General features: G+C 41.2%; 4 protein-coding genes across 5 annotated transcripts; 3 read left to right on the top strand and 1 right to left on the bottom strand.

Moving 5' to 3' along the window:
- The first annotated feature begins 3000 nt into the window (after positions 1-3000).
- Positions 3001-5305, top strand: LOC6738193 (protein commissureless 2). Its single transcript, XM_002084970.4, has 2 exons — positions 3001-3695; positions 4442-5305. Exons 1-2 carry the CDS (start codon positions 3236-3238, stop codon positions 4999-5001), a joined length of 1020 nt encoding a protein of 339 aa, XP_002085006.1. The 5' UTR covers positions 3001-3235; the 3' UTR covers positions 5002-5305.
- Positions 5306-10837: 5532 nt separating this feature from the next.
- On the top strand, positions 10838-14228 carry LOC6738192 (glycoprotein-N-acetylgalactosamine 3-beta-galactosyltransferase 1). 2 transcript variants are annotated; one of them, XM_016169478.3, is made up of 4 exons: positions 10838-11268; positions 13513-13618; positions 13703-13987; positions 14051-14228. In XM_016169478.3, exons 1-4 carry the CDS (start codon positions 10874-10876, stop codon positions 14171-14173), a joined length of 909 nt encoding a protein of 302 aa, XP_016032019.1. In that variant the 5' UTR covers positions 10838-10873; the 3' UTR covers positions 14174-14228. The 2 variants fall into 2 exon arrangements, with proteins under 2 accessions (XP_016032019.1, XP_039148929.1); XM_039292995.2 differs by lacking the exon at positions 10838-11268 and adding an exon at positions 11753-11852.
- Positions 14229-14846: 618 nt separating this feature from the next.
- LOC6738191 (glycoprotein-N-acetylgalactosamine 3-beta-galactosyltransferase 1) lies at positions 14847-16536 on the top strand. Its single transcript, XM_016169479.3, has 4 exons — positions 14847-15736; positions 15800-15896; positions 16010-16306; positions 16375-16536. Exons 1-4 carry the CDS (start codon positions 15336-15338, stop codon positions 16534-16536), a joined length of 957 nt encoding a protein of 318 aa, XP_016032018.1. The 5' UTR covers positions 14847-15335.
- Positions 16329-19130, bottom strand: LOC6738190 (polypeptide N-acetylgalactosaminyltransferase 8). The gene is made up of 3 exons (XM_002084967.4): positions 18679-19130; positions 17441-18218; positions 16329-17349 (listed from the first exon to the last, which is right to left on the bottom strand). The coding sequence occupies exons 1-3, from the start codon at positions 19023-19025 to the stop codon at positions 16702-16704; spliced, it is 1773 nt and encodes a 590-aa protein (XP_002085003.1). The 5' UTR covers positions 19026-19130; the 3' UTR covers positions 16329-16701.
- Between the last annotated feature and the right edge of the window lie 217 nt (positions 19131-19347).

The following is a 19347-nucleotide window of genomic DNA, read 5'->3' as shown; positions in this document are numbered from 1 at the left end:
ATAAATCTATATTTAACATAGGTTAGCAACGAGTTCCGCATCTGCAGTACTTTTTCTTAACAATTAAAAGATTAAATGATGTAATTGTTTAGCAAACGTACGGCACTTTTGCAAAACGGTCATAAAAAATGGGAAAATAATAAAATAAAAACGTGAGTTTATACGTCACAGTTCAGCAAATAACTCAAATCAAAGTAATCGGCCGTCCCAGGGTTTCCTATACAATTAAAGCCGGTCCATTTAAATCACTACCAGCAAGCCGATTATGGAGCTGAACATAACTCAGGGGCTCGATCGGCGGATTCTTTGGGGCCAGCTTCTAGCTAAGGTCAGTCGCCATCATCAATAATGCACACACGGAGCCCCTGAGATACAAAGTGCCCTCAGCTAGGTCGGGAATCAAAAATACACCGCTCAAGATCAAATTTAAGCCGATTTATTAGTGTCAGAAGCGGTTGACTGGCGACAGAGGGCGTCGGTGGGGAGTGAGAATACCTAAGCCGAAATCCGAAAAATTAATAAACTATGTAAAAATTGTGGCTCGATGGCGGGGCTGCATTATGCAAAGCAGCCCAGAGACCCCGATCTCAGAGTCAGTGAAAAATTAAGCAGCTTTATCAGCATCAGAGCATCTGAGAGCATCACCCGCATCCGAAAATGAGGCCCCCAAAACCGAGAGACTAAATCCCAAGCCACCAGATCCAAACACCAAAGACTAAAGACACCAACTGGCCGTGGACTCATTAATTTAAGTTTTGTTCGCGGGCAGGGAGACGACCAAAACACAGTAGTCGGCATTGAAGACACAAAGCCCAGAATGCCTAAATGGCTCATTAGGGTCTTAAATTAAAGCTACTTGGCCCAAGTCGGTCAACTAAGCCGACGTGCGGAGAAAGAAAAAGAAAGCGGCGCGAAGACAAGACCACAATGCGGAGGAACCCAGATATACATACATATGTATATGCAGAAGCTACCGAACTACCCCGAGAATAGGTTAAGGCCCAAGAAAACCCAAGGCGGGCCTTAGCCTCCTTAATTAAATTGCCATTGTCTCTTCTCACGGTCCGTGACAGTTGATTGCAAAAGAACCGCATACCTGGCGTACTTAGTTGGGCGGTTCTAAGTGCAGGGAATGGGAATCGGAATCGGAATGGTATTGGGACTGGTATTCGCCCATATGGGTTAGCCGCACTAACCAGAGAAGAATGCCCGGATAATTGTCTGTCCCCTGTCTTCAAGACGTCATCGTTGCGAAGACAACCTCCGGCATTTTGCTAATCTCCCCAGCCTCTCTGCTGATTCATTTCCTCAACGAGATTAGCGTGATAAGAACTGCTCACTTCTGGCCGCTCTTCGATGAGCTCATCAGGAAGCATTGAGCCCGGAGACCATAGGCAACCCTTTGTGAATCGCAACAAGATTCATCTTAGACTCTGTCTTGTTGAAAAGCAATTTCTCCTCTCCATCTTCCAGCGGGTGCTGATCTTATCCGGCCTGTTTTGAGTGCTTGTATTTATGTGATTTTTATCGACGGGGGCATCGTAATGGGAAATGGCAACGCATTTCGGAGGGGGGCTCTTGAAAGTTAATTATTAGGGGATGGCTATAGAGTTTTAGTTGATTTATTGGGCTGTTATGGGGCCTGAGGAAATGCTTAGAAATGTGTTTTATCATCACCAGTACAGCAAATGTTTCGCTTCGGTGGGAAATTAGTTTCAATGCTTAAAAATTCTACCTTTAATGTCTTGGTATTTCCATTGACAACCGTTAAGAAAATATCCCGAGAGCATTATCCAAAGATTATGTCATACCCTAGTCTGCGCCTCTTTGATTGCAAGGATAATCCCCCGTCAGCTTGCCCTGCTCATCCACAAAACCTCCAATTACACACACATCAATCCTATAAATGGACAACTATTGTATCTACTCGAACCGATCCTCAGTGCCAATCCCCCGTTCCCGGTTCCATTCTCAAGATCCAAAAGCGAAGACCTAACCCTACCTGCTGCTATCGCCAAAAAGTGATCAACCCAAAGCCAGGTGATCATCGCGTCGCCCACAAAATTGCTGCCCGAAATAAGATATCTGCACGTAGCTGTAATTTAAAACTCCACCGAGCCAAAATAATAAAAAAAAAGAAGACAAAATTGAAGAAGAACAAGAGAAGTCTCGGGCCCCTTTGGGCAACAACAACAGTCCCACAAACACATTATCCTACAGCAATAATTTCTCTTTCCCCGAAGAACAATGCAGCGGAACAAGAACTGAACTGTACACCCAGCGGAAAAATGTGCCGTGAAATTTGGGAAAGAAATTTCTAAGATAGCCGTAAAAGTTCGAATAATGACAATGAAAGATCGACAAAAATATGAATAATTCTTTAAATACCTTTAGTATAAGCATGAATTTTCAAATAAATTTTGAAGCCATGTGCCTTTCTCGACATAATTAATATTTGAATGTTTTCAAAAAGCATCCTATAATTTCCTATTTTTCAAAAATTTTTCCCTATTTTTTTCGACTGCAAGGAAATGGAGATATGTCATTTGCCCGGCTGCAGAACGATCCGAAATCGAAGGAGCCGCCAGAGAAATGAAGATCAATGCCACAGGGAAGTCCCACTATCCTCTCCTGCCGATTCCTATTCCCAGCCCGAATCCTCTTCCTTTTCCCTCTCTTCTGCTTGAGCAACATGTGCGCCGCTTTGTAACGCCAATTATGGTCCCATAATTCCAGGGCATTGTCAGTTTCTGTGGGAGCACAAAAGATGCGCTCCGGGAATCGGAATCGAAATGGGAATTACAAGATACAAGATCGTTTCACGGCGAGAGAACGTTCTCAGCGATGCGTATCCGAGCGGCAAATGAGCAAGAAGAGAGGAGTGATCGAGATCTTGGCCAGGTAGATTTGGATTTACACTCCGGATCGGATGGGATCGGATCGACTCGACTCGGCTCGGTTCGGTTCTCTCTTGAGTGGAATGGAGTTAAACTCGTGGAGCTGCTCGGCTTGACCGCTCGACGATGGGCCGCTCAAATCAGTTTGTTTGTAGACTCAGACGTCGACGGACGTGTGCGTTCGTTAAAAGAAACCGGAGACTAAGAACGATCCACGAGATACAGATACCGATATCGCAGCAGTGAAAGTGTGCCGCAGCGGAGACACGGATACAACAGCAGAGATATAGATACAAATAGAGATTACACCCGCCAGTCGACCGATATAAAAGTAAACCATGGAGGAATTGCCGCGCGCATTAAACTACGAACTCTCGCACGATTTGCATTTCGATCATTACGCCGGTGCCGCAGCTCAGAAGATTCTGAACAGCGGGAGAAGTTCTCCTGAAGCCTCCACGCCGACCATCACCACATTGGATGCCATCTCCAGCAGTGATTTCCTGAAACAGATTGGCCAGCAGATCCTCACTTCCATTCAACTGAAACATCAGCATCAGCTGAACGAAGTCAGCCATCCGAGGAATTCCACCAGCGAGGAGATCATGGATTTCGATCTGGCCAATCGGGTGATTCTGGACAGCAGCAGTGTGGATCAGCTGCAGCAGCAGTTGGAGTACGATAAATTCATGAACGAGGTGTGGATCGGCATCGTCTTCACCCTGATCCTCATCTCGATGGTCTTCTGCATCTGCTCCTGCTTCCTGTACCATCAGTTCCGCACCTGGAAACGCAATTGTAAGTATTCCGCATTAGAAATGGGGAAAATGTACATACGGCATCCATATATAGTTGTTAATTGAGATTATGATCTTATCGACTGCGTGTTTTGATTAGCCAGTACTGCCAAAAAAATGAAAAAAAACACTCACAATTCAAACCACATAAACAAGTAAAAATTCCAGGCCATTATAAATTTTTTTTTATTGCTGAAATTAGGTGACCTGACTTCAACCGTCATCAGGGAAATATACTCCATTAGAAGTGGAAATCTTTTCGTATTTTATTCCGTCTTAAGTGCTTCCACATCTCTAATGATTCACTTTGTTACGTCAAACTAGGTTTTTTTTTTTTTTTTGAGGTCGTAAAAGCAAAGTATTTCGTTAACTGTCGTCAGGTTCAAGAACAAACACCAATTTTCTGTAGTTCGTGATGCGGCCTAAAAAGTCACGAAACCTTGGGAACAAATTAGCACATCGCCAACGAAATCGCAGAAAAGTGCGGCAAAAATTTCAGAGAAATTCGTCTACCTCGAGTTTAATTCGAAAGCGGTGCCAAGGCAATTATGAAAAAGAATGCAGCGAAGAGAAAATATTTAAAAAGTTAATGGCAATGAAAGCCAGCAAATAGGGCAAAACAAATGCGGGCAGAAGCAATTGTAATATTGCAACTGGGTCGAGGTCTTCATTAATCTCGCCCAGTCAGTCAACACCAATCCAACGAAGGCAAATACTAATAAACAATTATTAATCTTTGTTTTGCAGATCGCAACAATGCAAATGGCTCGACGCAGTGCACCATTGTGGATATAGAGGCGTTGAAACTGCATCCGGATGTGGAGGATCCTGTGCCGGAGTACACCCTAGTATCTGGATTGCCCAGCTACGAGGCGGCTCTGGAGCTGCTACAAAAATCCCCGCAGTCATCCTGCCTGATTGTCTATCCGAGTGTGTTTAATGTGTTCAATAAGCAGGAGCGGAGCAGCCAGGAGCTGCAGCATCCAGGAGTAGCAACATCAGCACCACCAGCCGCACTCGAGAATCAGCTGGCACCGCAGACACCTTCGTTTTGTGATGCCACAATGCCGCTGCTCCCAGCAACAGCAGCAGCAGCAACACACGCAGCAGCAACAGTAACAGCAGCAACAGCAACATCTGCAACATTGGCAGCTTCGCCCACGTGCGAGGCGATTAAGCCAAACTTTGTGATGATGCCAATTGTGCCCAGTTATGCGGAGGTATTCGGCAGCTCGTACAAAACCGTCGACGAGAAAAAGAAATCGAAGTCGAAAGACAGCCAGTCGAAAGACGATATCAAGCGGTAAAGGTAAAAGTGAAGCCCATGCGGATACGGATCCGGATACCTAGCCAAGCAACTGAGCTCTGTGATATTTTCATGTTCATGCTGGAAAGACATACCCATATGTAATTAAACTAAGCGCTGTGATTATCAAAAAGACGTAACTAAACATACTACTCGCTACTAAATGTGTTAGCTGGATAGTTTCGCCACATTGTACTTAATGATTTCGTATCCAGTACTTACGGAAACGCAAAGATGCATATTGTTACTAGACTTAAGTAGGCCACAAACTAATTATTAATAAATTATACACTAAACAATTTAAATGATCATGGCTTTAATTATTCCTCGAGTAACAAGCACTCGCTTAAAGCTAGAAACACCGAATGGAGCTCTTCATCTGCCGCCAGCTTCTTTGATTATTATTTCGCCATCAATCAGTTGACATTCAAATTGATTCATTGATGCTGCAGCAACTGATTTGATTGACGCCAGGAACAGATGGCATACAAATCCTTTCGCCAGGCGCTGCCACTCCCCGCTCCACACTGAGCTTTGTAAATAGCTTCCAGCTTCGGATGCCGGAGCACAACATCAACAATCCGGCAGATTGAGATAGTTGTCGTAGATAGATAGATAGATGGATAGATAGACAGATAGAGACAGTTCGATTTGACATTGAGCTAAGGACGTGATAGCTTATTCGACTGCCGGTGCTTGCAGTGCGCTCAATGCATTTGTGCAATTGTAATTTCGCATTGATAAGCTAGTAAACCCATGTATAGGTATGCAAATCGCTGGCAGAGACAATAGACATAATAAATGATCTCAAACAGTGTTTTCCTAGCATCGATGCTAAGTCGGTGGACGTGACTCCCAGTTAACCCCGTGCTGGAAAACGTGGCCGCTTCCGAAGGCAATACGAATTGTGGTAGGTCTTGGGTTCTATCGCTCTATCTTTAAGAGTAAGAGGTTTTTTCAAATTTATTTCTATTTTATTTTTATTCTACGCTACACGGCGCCGCATTCCAACAGCTGAGTTGGGAAGCACTACTGCAACTAAGTTAGTATCTGCAATCTGAACAACCCGCTATCGACATTAACAAATGGCATGAATTCTATGGAAATTTATCTCACTGTGCAATGGATTTGTCGCTCTTAACCGCCATGTGATTTTTATTTATCATTATTATTATTATCGTTATTGTTGTATTTATAGATTGCCGGTTGCAGTTGCACTTGCAGTCGCCGTCCGTTTCCGTGCTTCATTATTGTTATACCCATTTGAATGGGTAAACAAATCACCGACAACCAACTAGAAATCCACATGTGAGGGTGCGAATAAATTGCATTTATGCGAGTGCAATAAAAGTTATTTATCTCGCTAGCCGTGATTCACAATCCGTGATCGGTGATCACAGGTCCGTGATCGGCGGTCAATGAAATGGGCCAAGTTCTGGGGAAGAACCTCTTGCGGTGGCATTTGCATATCGGTGGGAACAAAAAAAACAGACTTCGACCGAATGCCGCCGCTTATGCAAAGCAATAATTATTAATTGCAAATGCAGTCGAGATTTACGATCGCTCTTTGTTTATTTGACAGTTTATGACATATTCCCCGATGCGAGACGCCTTACTAGCTTAGCCTCATGTCTAGAACCTATGAATATCTTATCTTAGCCAGCTCACAAGGGCTCGAATGATCTATGGTTGGATTTTATTGTCGGCCGCTTGGACTCTAAAAATAAGCGAAACCTGACCAAAAAGCACGCCCACCAATTTGTCGGAACGCCACAATGTGTGCAAATTGTTTCATTAGTTGGATTTTGGGCGCCGTTCAAAAACAATGCCAAAAAATTCCAATAAGCGCGTGGTCAGTTGTTTAAACAATCCACTCACGTTCTACCGACCATATCCAAAGCTATCAGGCTAGAAAGAAAGGCAGAAGTGTTGGCTCTACTGGTTAGGAGAACAATTCTGGACTATTCAATTGTTCCGTAGTTCAGCTACTTATTACAGCAGGCCATATAATTTCATCACTGCCATTACGGGGTATAAAGCAAACAGTTCCAGTGCATACTTGAAATTGTTGCTAATGAGTTTTAGTATCGGTTTTTATGTTAGCCTCGCTAATTGACTAGCTAATGGGTTAAAGCCCAATCGGTTATGATGCAAAAATTCGCCAGTTGCCAGCCAGCAAAATGTGGCAATTTGTCTATGCTTTCACCTTGCCTCCAGACAGCATGTCCAATTTTATTTTTGTTTGGAGTTTTATTTTTCGATTTGCATTTGCATTGCCGGTTTTAACGGCTGCTGCCACGAAAACATGTGTAGATCGCACCAAGGCACATCAAAATATTATACAACATAAACAACATAATTAGCTCGAAATGCAAATTTGAATGGGAATCCGAATGCGGAGAGGCAGCGAGAAAGCGCAACCAAAGGGCAATTTATTAAAAGCCCATCCATCGGATGCATCTTTCCGATCGGTGAAAGTTGCAGGTTGCTGGGGCAGAGGGTACGGCCTAATGAAGCGGACAATTTATTAATAAAATGCACATTAGCCCACGTTTATGGCCCCGCACAACACACGTCGACTTGGCCAACTGAATTTTCAATTAAGCGCCAAAATCGTGGCCCAAGCCGAAGTTAAATTTTAAGCTGGAAGTGGAAGCTGGAAGATAACCATACCCATACCCATTCCCATACCCAAACCATCGTGTGGCTCCAATCGACTAACTCCCAACTCAGACGAATCGCCGCCGATGTTTGAAAGCGAAACCGGTTGGCCAACAGCCGCTGGCTAAAAGGCAACGTCATACGCAATATTTGACCCACTTTATTGTGCAGGCGGCTAAAACCGAAACCAAAACAAAAGCCAAAATTAAAATTGGCAAGCCCGCTAGCTGTCTCTTGGAAAACGGTCACCAATTGTGGACATCTACACACATTTCTATAAATGTTTTTTATGGTCTCAGCGTTGCTTGTTCAAATAAAATATATATTACACAAACAAGCCACGCGGCATTTAAATCGATTTTAGCCTCGAGTCGAGTAAATAGCACAAAAAAAAAAACCTAAAAAAGCTGTGTAAATTGTATTGAGCCAATATTTAAATATTCATTTAAGCCCGTTGACCTAAAATCTAAAATTTATTTTAAAGTATTTAACTTTTCAAGGGTGATTACCGGCGATTATAGTCATCTTTTTTTTCAGATCTCCATGAAATGTTTATTTATGCTTTGCCGAGATTCTTATTAAGAGCCATACAGTGCCTCCAATTTGTTTATCACCCGTGTCAGCTGTGGAGCTTTTTTATAATGCCATGCGTTAAATTCAACCGCGATTTGTTTATCTTTTCTTTTAGACTTTGAGCAAACATTTCCAACTGAAGCTGCGTTGTTTGCTTGGATATTGCCCTAACTCAAAGGTGAAAGAAAGATCTGAAAAAAACAAAAAAAAAAAAAAAAGTAAAAATGCACGCAAACAATAGCAATAAATATTTGCAACAACTTCGCTGCCAAGGCTAAGATTTTGCAATTTGATGTGTTTGCCTTTGTAAGTGGCAAGCGAGAATGCGGCGGTTGGGAAAATATTTACTCAAAATGTTTTCCATATATGAATGTAGATATGGTGAAGTGTAGTAAAAGCTTTGCCGCGCGGCTTAAATAGCGAAAAATTAAGAGCTTTTCTAGATAAATAATCTAAACTATAGTTCTGCTTGCCTGGTTTGTGGCAGACCACAAAAAGATAATAATTTGAATGCTGTATCTTTGCACACAGATGCTGAATACTGAAAATCAATTTTCCGTTCAAGAAAATTAAAGAATTTTCAGATTGAAATTCCATAAAAAAAATAACAATAAATTGATTTGGGCTTGGCTTCGAGTGCGGCATGAAAACGCAATTTAGGATTGGGTCAAGCATGGAATGCGAATTAGTAACTGACAAACGTTCTACGCTCCAAAAACTCAGCAATATAACAATCTGTGCACTTCAAATTTGTATAAATTGGCAGCAGAAAAGTGCAGGCGGTTCAACTTTTATGCTTAATTCAAGTGAAATATTTACCTCGATTGCGTTGCCAAACAAAAGCAAAATTAAATTCTATCTCCATGAAAATAAATATATAAAAAGTTGGAGCGTTCCGAGAAGCCTGACTAAAAGAAAAACAAATAAAAATGCAAATAAAAGTTGTCCGATTCGAAGTTATGGGCGCGCTGCAAGATACTCCAGGCCTGAACCCAGCTCATAAAAACCCAACAGGAAAACTCCGCCGAACGAGTTAACTGCGATGCGCTAACTGTTCCTATCTTGGGCGCTTCCATCAGAGGAACATCAAAGTGCAGCAGTGGGGGATCGGATCGGATTGGATTTGGGACTCGGAATGGGATTGAAAAGGCACTGTGAAAAAATGTTGCAAATGTTAACTAAGGTGTTTACCAGAAGGATAAATTATTTTAAAAAAGATACAATACGTGAAAAAATGTTTTCACTATTAGTTAAAAAAATCTATTGGGACTATTTCGATTTTTCTTAAGATACACCAATGTATTTTTTAATTTTAAAATTTATAAAACGAACTACCTTTATATTTTATTTACGTTGATGTACATTTTTTCATATATAAATTTTGAATATGAAAAATGGTTAGTCATATGTCTAATCTTATACGATATAAATACAAGCTTTTCATGCAATTTAATTACTATTTTATATATATGTTAAGCGAGCAGAAATGCGTCATTTTCAAGTTTTTTTCTCCGTGTATAAATGGGATTGGGACGCGGATTGGGAGCTCGCAGCAGCCAGCCACAGCGGTTACAGATGCAGATGGAGATGCAGACAAAGATACAGATACATATAAAGTAGGTTGCTGCAGGTTTGTTTTCCTGATAAGCTCGCGCCATGAGATTAGCCTGTTTTCCCTTCATCCTCCATCCAACAACAATTTGTTTTTCTTTTTCGGTCTTTGTCTGTTCTGCGTATTTGGCTGCGGTTTAATTTTATGGGCCAAAGATTTTATTTTGTAACTTAATGTTTGTTTGGCTCGCACGAGATTCGAAGCAGCAGGTTGTTGGATCTTCTTTTATTTTGGTACTCATCTGCTTTCAACGGAAATGCACTAAAACGGAGAGATGACGAAGAGCGGGGGACAGCCATTTACATTTTATAACCCCTTTTCCTATTACACTTTAATCGCAGCCATTTGCAGTGATAAGTATTACTTAAAAGCATTGATCTGGGAGCCATCGAATTACTTGCCAAATCGTATGATAATTTGATTGGTAACCATGGTTACTTCGTTATCTGCACCGCTAACCACACAATTGTCCCCCACCCACCCTGATTGGATTACTAAAATGCAATCAAAGCTCGCTAATCTTATCAAAAATGTTGCTCCCAGTGGCCAACGAATCGTGTAATTATGTTTAATTGGCCCAGCGAATCGAGTTAACACTTTGCGGGCTAAATAAATATTTTAATTAACTATTCAAATTGTAGATGCAATCGCGAAACCATTCACCAATTCTGTTTCACTTAATAAAATTAAAACGACCACAAAATCAAGATTACTTTTTTTCGCCGAAAATTTAAACCGCCACATGAATGAAGTTCATTTTTTTCGCACTAAAAAAAAAAACGAATCAATGTTTAATTATAGGAACTGCTTAGCCATAGCATTTATCTTCCTATTTTGCTAAAAATCACTTAACCGGAAACAAAATAGCTTGATAGCTTCCGTCCCTTTTAAAATACCAAGCATGAGTGCACATCGACCACCGAAAATTCAGTGGGTTAAATTCTTACTGCATACTGATAACTGTCTTATCTAAAATTGAGTTTTCCCATTCATGTGATCAAACTTTAATAACAGTCAGTTTAAAGCCATGACTTCACCTAGACGCGTCTATTATGGCCTTTTTCTGGCTTTAATATTGTTTTTGGTTCTTACTCTCTATTATAATGTTGGCGAAGTTGATAGAACACCTGCCAAAGGAAGTAACAAGCACACTTTGGATCCCCTGTACGAAGATATCAGGATTCTCTGCATGATACCCTATAATTATAATAGCCCAGACACTGCCAAATACGTAAAACGCACCTGGGGAAAACACTGCAATGTTTTGCTATTTGTGAGTGGGGATATCGATGGCGAGTTGGAACCCTATGTGCCCGTGATTAATACCACGGATACGTGGACATTGGTACAACAGGGGCTAATGCAGGCCTATCTGTTCTATGGCGACAAAATCGATTGGTTCCTCAGAGTCGAGCCCTCTAGGTAAGACCCCGTATTTATTATTCACCAGATCATAACATAATTTGAATCGTTCGACGCAGTCATAAATTGCCGAAGAGCTCTATTATCGTTTTCTTTTATCGCTAGAATATTGTTATGATATTCTAAGCGCGCAACTGCCAGTACACCGAAAAAGATTTTAAGATTGCATTTATAAAGAATATACCATCATCAAATATAGTTCTTAAACCTAAAGCACAAACTAATGCCTCTGAACTTAACGACAATTGGTTTTTATTTTAAAACGAAATATTTTATCTATATCTATTTTTAGAACTAAAGCACGCTTTTAGTTAGCTAAGAATGCAAATTAAATTACAGATAACCAATGAATTTTTACATTGTATACAATCTTACCGCTGTTGTTATTTTTTTCCGTGGCTCCTTATTCATTCTTGTTGTTTATTTTTATGAGCGTTGAGTTCGGTGGCCGCCTCACTCAACATATTTTGACTTCTTTCATTGATAAAGTTATCAGTCAGCCTTCGGCAGTATTTGTTTGTGCTCGCTCGAGTTTGAGTTTGGGTTTCGATTGTTGTTCGCTGGATGTTCCCGTTTACGTTAAGGTCTACATCCCGTTTTGCTGTGTCGGTTCCGTTCTATTCACTCCATTGTAGATCGATTTTTCCTCGGCTTCCTTTTGTGGTTTGGCCCACGTAGAGTTTCCTTTATCTGGAGGAGCTGGGGGAGAGATGTGCCAAGGAAGTGCGAGTATCTATAGGCGGTAGTTTATCTGTCTTTTGTAGGGGACACACAATGCACTACCCCACACCCGGTTCCCCATTTCCCTCTGTGTATATGTCGCTTGATTGCTCTCCGGGGAGGTTTGCCTTCATAATTGGTACAAATTTCAGTTCGAAGTTGGAAAAGAATATTTTCCCATGGATTTTCATTCACGGTGCGGAATGCCATTAGCATAGTTTGCCTCAGATTATGCTGATAAGGCACAAATGAATTTCTATTCAGTGCGAGTGATCGCAACCCTATCCCAATGTATTCCCCATTCAATTCGAATTTGTGAAAATAAAGTGCACTCTATAAACTAGACATTTATACAGACAGGTTCAATATGTCATTCCATTTCACAGGCATTGATTAGTTTAAATATATTTGCAATTGGCGCTATCAATTTATTTTGATATTTTGCGCACTTTTCAAAATGCAATTCAATTAATCCCTGTTTACATTCAAATGCCAAGTTAATGGTCATATAAGTGCTAGAAGTTTCAATATGCCCTGCTCGTAAATGTTATTGATTAGAGCACACTATCAATAGTTTTTTTTTTAATATTGGGAAAAAATGCGTGCCAAGGGGGTCAATTAAGTGTGCCGGAGTGCTGTCGATTGAAATAGTATTTTCCTAATTTATGCCGTCATACATAATTGGAAATTTATTGGATGTGTGATGTCAACACCAGCCGTAGAATATTACAAAATCAATTGAATTATGATTGGATTATTTATACCGCGCTTAATCGTCTCTAAAATGACTTGATAACTTGACTTGGCGTCTACTTCGTGTGGTGGTCGTTGACTGGCAATTAAGAGTTTATGTCTTTAGCAAGAGTCATTAATGTTGGTAGTTTTATTAGCCGACTCTGCATTGGACAAAGAATACGATATTCAATGACGGCTTCTTCTGTTTCATCAACGTAATTAGCCTGATGGGAAAACAATGCAAAATTGAAACATTGTGATCGAGAATCTTTACGATTATACCCATCCCATATCCAAGTATATAGCACCTTACCTCATCGACATTATCAACAATTACTTATGTCTCGGTCCGGTTGTTTGGCAAATATTCAACGCAGTGTTTATGATTTTCTACGTTTATTTTCATTATTCTTTATTTTTGTAGATTTTAGCCATCGTTGTTTGCGCCGCACATTTGCGGCTTGAACTTGGACTTTGTTTGCTTTGCGTGTCCACGATTCATTCAAAAACGGATCTTGCCATGTTGTTGACACGGTTTTTCTAAATGGCAATTGTTTGCTTGTCGCTCTATCCGCACTAAATTTTTTCGAATATCCATAAGACTCACACATCCACCATTTTGGCTATTCGTACATTCGTACATATTTGAATTGCGGCTTTGTATGCACAGCAGATCAGTGATGGATTTTATAGATATGCACGATTTTGCGACGTGAATAAAGAATGAGAATTTGTTAGGTGACCACAAAGGAAATTTTCGACTAAAGTCTAAGTGTTTTCCAATTTCAGTTTTGTAGTTGTGGAGAATCTCCGGTATATGATACACAAACGGAAATATCAACCCAGCCAACCGATATATTTTGGCTACGAGCTCGAGAATATTGTTACACATGAGGTAAGTTTTATTTTAAGGGAAATTTAAAGTATATTTTAATATTTGGCACTATTTTTTGCAAACATGTTTTATTGCGGGCCTTAGTCCTTTGTCCACCATCATAGTGGGTATGTTATAAGTCGCGAGGCCTTAAAAAGATATACGATGGCTTCGAAGGATCCTGACAACAAGGAGTGCACTCATTGGGAGGGTTATGTTGAGGGTCTGGATATACATCGGTGTTTGAAATTTGCTAATGTAACGGTAGCAGAAAGTCGAGACGAATTTGAGCACGAGACATTCCTGCCAGTTACAATGGATTACCAGTTCTTAGATGGCTATGATACTATACCATGGCTGCGTAAATTGTCTTATCACAAACGAACAGAGGTAATACCACATTGCTATATTTGATAAAGCTGAATGTAATATTTCCGTTTATCACCTTTTTAGAAAACAGTTCCCATATCCAGTCGCGCCATTTGTTTTCTGGTAGAATATCCGCCAGAAATGTACGATTACTACTATTTTGTTTATCGAATGAATATCTTTGGCAACCCCGTCCAAACTCCATAGACTTTAGGCCGTAATAAAAGACTCACCTCTGGCAGCTGTCGACGAACTACCTTCCTGATGTTTCAATTACTGAAGGGCTGAGAGGGCCTTGGTTACTTCCTAGTAAATCCATGCAATCCCGAGTAACCCACATATCATGTCCATCACATAACTCATCTCACATGTGGGAAAAAGGGGGAGGATAAACGTGTTCATCAATGAATCTGTCGTCTGGCCTGGAGTCTCATTTTCCCAATGCCCTTTGTCTGTGCAAAATTACTTCCGTTTTTCTTCGATTTTCGGTTTTCTTTTTTTTTTGCCCAACTGCAAAGTGTCATTGTTACATCATGTCTGTGGGAAAGGAGATATCCGCATGAATGCAATATTGCACTTTTCCCTGCTTCCTGTAACCTTAATCATGTGTAGGCCTTTTGTTTACCTGTTAGATGAAAACTTGGCTCATCTGGAAACTTGAGCACGTAAACTGAGACATTAATATCCCACATAAGCAGAATATCGCTTACCTCGCACAGGTACCATATTTTTGGTTTGACAGTTTCACACGAAACCCGTACAAGTTGCTCTCACATGTGATTATCGAAATCTATACAAACATTTGTGTGTCTTTTGTTTTCGCAACAAAAGAGATAGGCGATTGAATAATATTTTCAAAATATATGTGACCGTGCTGTGTTATTTTGGGATGTCTAAAAATATATACGAGTATCTATGCAAATCTAGAAACGTGTTTAAATCGTGTAAAGAGTTGTAGTTTCGGATTCCACGAAGTTTGTTGAAATACGAGAAACATGACCGCCAGATGTGGGGGCCCAGTAATCGATACTCCACTTAAAGTTTGTGTAGTTTACGCAACACTTTATGAACTGACCAAACCCTTCCGGATGTAGCGACCCACTCGCCCCTTCACTTTCAACTGCAAAGTTTTGCATCAACTTGAAAGCCATTATCATCAATGAAAGACGATGGCAAAGCGTCTTCGATGCCCGAGTCGTCAGGTGGGTTAATAATTCTAATTGAAAAAGGCAATTTGTATGCGGCGGGCAAAGGGAGACCAAAGGCAGCTCCGACAGACAAAAGCACTCAATATAATTAAATTGTCGACGGACCACCCAGCGCCAATAGTTCCACCACCTGAACCGCCGATTGCAGTAATCGTTTAGAAATGCCACGACTGTTCAGTACACGGCGCCTCTTCCTGGGCGGAAAGAATGCAATTTATCTGCTTATCCTGGGCACTATGTTCTATACGCTAATGTTGCACCTGCCAGGGAACTCGAAATCTCGAGAAGTCGTCGAAAGCTATGGTCCGCCGCCCTCTAGGATTTTTTGCATTATCTCCACCTATGCATATCGCCACGAACATACCGCAATTCACATCCATCGGACTTGGGTCAGGCACTGCGATCACTATCTTTTCGTCAGCGATGACATTAATCACTACTTGGAACCGGCGGTATTTATGCATATGAATGACAAATGGCACCGAATGAGAGCCTATCTGGAGTACGTCTACAAGTATCACTTCCATCAGGGGGACTGGTTCCTCTACTGCAACGACGATAAGTAATAATGACGAATTTTGAATGGAAAACTAATACTCTGAGTGCTAATAAATTGACTTTTCAGTTTTGTAGTCGTGGAAAATCTTCGTCACATGTTAAAGACATATAGTCCCAAGGAGCTCATCTACTTTGGATGCAAGCTGCGAACACCCAATGGTCTGGTAAGTTAGCGTCTTATTTTATTTCCTAACTTAATAACTCTAAATAATTACTTAACTTTAAAGAAGTTTCACTTTTATTACCCTGATTACATATATTTTTTATTAATTTATAGGTCTTTATGCTAGAAAGTTCCGGGATTGTCTTCAGTGCAGCTGCTCTTAAGCGATTTGCACTCATGGCCCTGACCAACGAAAGTATTTGCAGTTCGGAGACGAAAGGAAATGATTTCACTAAGGAACTGGGTCGATGTCTCACAAATGTCAATGTGATAGCCGGGGATAGTCGAGATGAGTTTCAGGGACATCGATTCCTGCCTTTCGAAGCGGATTTGCATTTGGGATCAGCTATGAATGAATCCTTAGAACACCACAAGTATTTTTTGGAACATTCATACTATCCAGTGAAAGATGTGAGTTTTTAAAACTGAGTTATTGATTAGCTCATAAAATTTTTTATTTTTTGCCGGATTCTTTTCAGATGAACTTGCCGGTCTCTTTGCATTCAATATGCTTTCATGTTCAGTATATTCTCAACATTTATGATCTGTACTACTTTGCATATAAAACTCGAGTTTTTGGAGTGCCGCTCAACTTGGGCTTTGAAAATGAAAGGATGGGACTCGAAAATAGAACTGCATGATGGGTCTTTATAATGTAATTAAGACAAATATTCTTAAGTTATTCCAGTTATTGTAGAAATATACGCTTACATGCTCTCTCCTAAATAACAAAATATAAGTAGTAATATTTACAAATAATATTCGGCAGTTATGGACATAGCTTTCGACAATGCCGTAAAATTCTCCTATTGTGTCTTAATATTATCCCAAAAATGTTGCAGTCTTTGGCTATTCAGATATCCGAATTTCCACTGTTGCTTATGGTTCTTCGGATCACAGACACTCGAAGTAACCGCATTTAATTCCGGCTGGGCCTCCAGGCAATGTCTGGAGTTCTGCTCTTGGCCAGAGATTACCTGATGGGTCTTGGAGTCGAAGGACCAGAACTGGTTTCCACTCTGACCATGGCATTGGTATATATGAACATTCACTCCGTGATTGCGCACCTCCAAGCAGTAGAATCCAGAACGCAACTCCCTATGATTAGTTAGGCTCCAATACTGCTCTGGACTTGGGAATACGTGGTCCGAACTACAAGGAGCTAATTTGGGTTGACCATGACTAGGATCTTTGCGATCCAGGCAGAGTTTCGGTAATGCTCTACTTTGTAATACTCCCGAAGCGTATTCTGCGGGATCTAATATGGGATACAGATTGAGGAAATCCGTTGCGAGGTTATCCAAAAACCACTTGAAAGGCTTGCAGTGGAGGCGGTTCTTAAGGGCTCGTTGCTCGGCGAGATTGCCCACCGGAATCACTGTTAAATGTGGCATGTTGGCATACAACTTGTCCTTGTATTCATCTAACCAAATCTCAGCCACTCGGCGGTAGTTCTAAAAAATAATTTAGTTGGCTTGTGCCATTATTTTACATTCAAACTATTTTGTATAATATATTATGGTACTGAACATAAACGGAACTCACCCTTGAAATTAATTTCTTCTCGCTATTTTTATCCTTATTGGTATAGCGAACTTGGAAATTTCCGTCTCTAAAGAGATGACCAACCCTAGAGCAGGGGACTTCTAGGATCTGTCCTCCGCACAACCATAGCTTAAGACTCAGCTCGAACTGCTCGGCTCCCCAGATCTTCAAGCCCTTGTCGTAGCCACCGAGCTCAGAGAACCACTCACGTCCAATAGCAAAGAGACCACCATTCATTATGGGATTCTTATGCGGAGCCGGCATGGCAACCGCCTCCTCCTTGAGAAGTGGAAGCTGAATATAGTTAAATTCCCAGTTAAAAAAGCCCCTTGACGGCTTGCCTCTTCTGTAGGCAAAGTTATCAAAGTCAATGGTGTCTATAATAGGAGTAGTGCAGGTCCTGTTGTCCTCCAAAATGGGAGCAATGAGCGGCTCCAGCCAACCTTTGGTGACCTCCACGTGGGAGTCTAGGAAGACCAGGACATCGGCCAGGGCCAGTTCCGCGCCCACGACTCTCGCATGCATCAGACCCACCTGGGTTGTGATCCTGCGGTGCTGCACCATATTCAGGAACTTGATCTTAATGAAGTCGTTGAGCTTCTCGTCCACTTCGGTGCTCCCGTCGTCCACCAGGATAACCTCTCGGAGCAGCTGGATCGGAGTCCGGCTCCTCAAGCTGCTCAGTGTTCGCAGCAGCACGCTCGCCTCCTCATTGTGATACGTTATCACCACACTGACCGACGGGAGCTTTTCCAGCGGGTACTTGAGCTTTTTGCAGCTGTTGAAAGATCACAAAATTCAGAGAGTCTTATCATATTAACAGTGATGACTAGTTAGCTATTTATATGAAGAAACTACGAAGTAAAGCGTGTATAGGATCTTAGCCATAAGTACTTTAAATAATAAGTATTTTAAATAATATATTAATAATAATGTATCCTCTTAATATTTAAAATATGACTAAAGAAAATATTAGCTATTTTTATAAATATACTAAGATATAAAGTGTGTCCAGTTATAACAATCGTTTCCTAATATGATAGAAGATGTAATTGCTAGTAAATTATTGGATCTGAATTTTGCATTAACTAGACAATTTCTGCTTAAACATCAATTAAATTTGTTTTGTTTGAGAAATGTCTCATTAAAGCACCGACAGTACTGAATCGTATGCCACTCTTATAATGCTACCGATTTGCGCTCTGCAAGCTCTTAAAGCTTATTCTCTCGCCACTCACCTGCGATGTCGCATGTCGTAGAGCGATCGCTCAGGTGAGATGCGCTTGGAGAGCCAAGCATTGTAACCCGTTTCACGCTGACTTTTGGCGATGGTCTCCAGCTGCTCCTCAGTCCAATTACCCCGCGCCGGTCGACCCAATGCTCCCAGATCCGGAATGACCTCCGACTCGAAGACCGCCTGCAGATCCCTTATGTCACGCTCCAAACGAGAAGTGGTCGAAGTTGCACTTTCATCACGCTCCAGCTCCAATTTCAGGGTATATAGATAGTAGATAATACTGCCGATGGCCATCAGCAGTAGCAGCGGCAACACCTTCTTCTTGTGCCTCCAAATGTCCAGGCACATCGTATCACAGAAACAAACACAGCCCTCCGGAACGGACAGTAAACTTTCGGCTTAAACCGCACAGCGTTTTGGCCAAGACTGAAGCTGGCCAACTGAGAGCATGACGAGAGCGGTCTTGGTCTTCCACACCAGTAATCCCATCTTATACGCTGAGAAAGTTTTCGATTCGGTGGCTCAATGAGCAGATCAGGGGAGGGCATATTAAAATTTCTGAAGGCCATTGGAGTGGGTTTCAGACGTTTTGCCATAAAAGCTAACGACAAATGACTTTAATAAATCCTGTCTTAAGACAATGAAATGTACTGGTTAGTAAATATCTTAC

Source organism: Drosophila simulans, chromosome 3L (genome assembly GCF_016746395.2).
Source record: "Drosophila simulans strain w501 chromosome 3L, Prin_Dsim_3.1, whole genome shotgun sequence".
NCBI lineage: Eukaryota > Metazoa > Arthropoda > Insecta > Diptera > Drosophilidae > Drosophila > Drosophila simulans.
This window is presented reverse-complemented; position numbering and strand designations above follow the sequence as displayed.

What these genes read in the sequence shown, in the direction of transcription:
- LOC6738192 (XM_016169478.3), top strand. Translation starts at nt 10,874, where the DNA reads ATGACTTCACCTAGACGCGTCTATTATGGCCTTTTTCTGGCTTTAATA. An exon ending in CTCAGAGTCGAGCCCTCTAG is followed by an intron (nt 11,269 to 13,512) that starts GTAAGACCCCGT and finishes TTCCAATTTCAG; the next exon opens with TTTTGTAGTTGTGGAGAATC. An exon ending in CTTATCACAAACGAACAGAG is followed by an intron (nt 13,988 to 14,050) that starts GTAATACCACAT and finishes TCACCTTTTTAG; the next exon opens with AAAACAGTTCCCATATCCAG.
- LOC6738191 (XM_016169479.3), top strand. Translation starts at nt 15,336, where the DNA reads ATGCCACGACTGTTCAGTACACGGCGCCTCTTCCTGGGCGGAAAGAAT. An exon ending in CTCTACTGCAACGACGATAA is followed by an intron (nt 15,737 to 15,799) that starts GTAATAATGACG and finishes TTGACTTTTCAG; the next exon opens with TTTTGTAGTCGTGGAAAATC. An exon ending in CATACTATCCAGTGAAAGAT is followed by an intron (nt 16,307 to 16,374) that starts GTGAGTTTTTAA and finishes GATTCTTTTCAG; the next exon opens with ATGAACTTGCCGGTCTCTTT.
- LOC6738190 (XM_002084967.4), bottom strand. Translation starts at nt 19,025, where the DNA reads ATGTGCCTGGACATTTGGAGGCACAAGAAGAAGGTGTTGCCGCTGCTA. An exon ending in TACGACATGCGACATCGCAG is followed by an intron (nt 18,219 to 18,678) that starts GTGAGTGGCGAG and finishes ATCTTTCAACAG; the next exon opens with CTGCAAAAAGCTCAAGTACC. An exon ending in AGAAGAAATTAATTTCAAGG is followed by an intron (nt 17,350 to 17,440) that starts GTGAGTTCCGTT and finishes ATTATTTTTTAG; the next exon opens with AACTACCGCCGAGTGGCTGA.
- LOC6738193 (XM_002084970.4), top strand. Translation starts at nt 3,236, where the DNA reads ATGGAGGAATTGCCGCGCGCATTAAACTACGAACTCTCGCACGATTTG. An exon ending in CCGCACCTGGAAACGCAATT is followed by an intron (nt 3,696 to 4,441) that starts GTAAGTATTCCG and finishes TTTGTTTTGCAG; the next exon opens with ATCGCAACAATGCAAATGGC.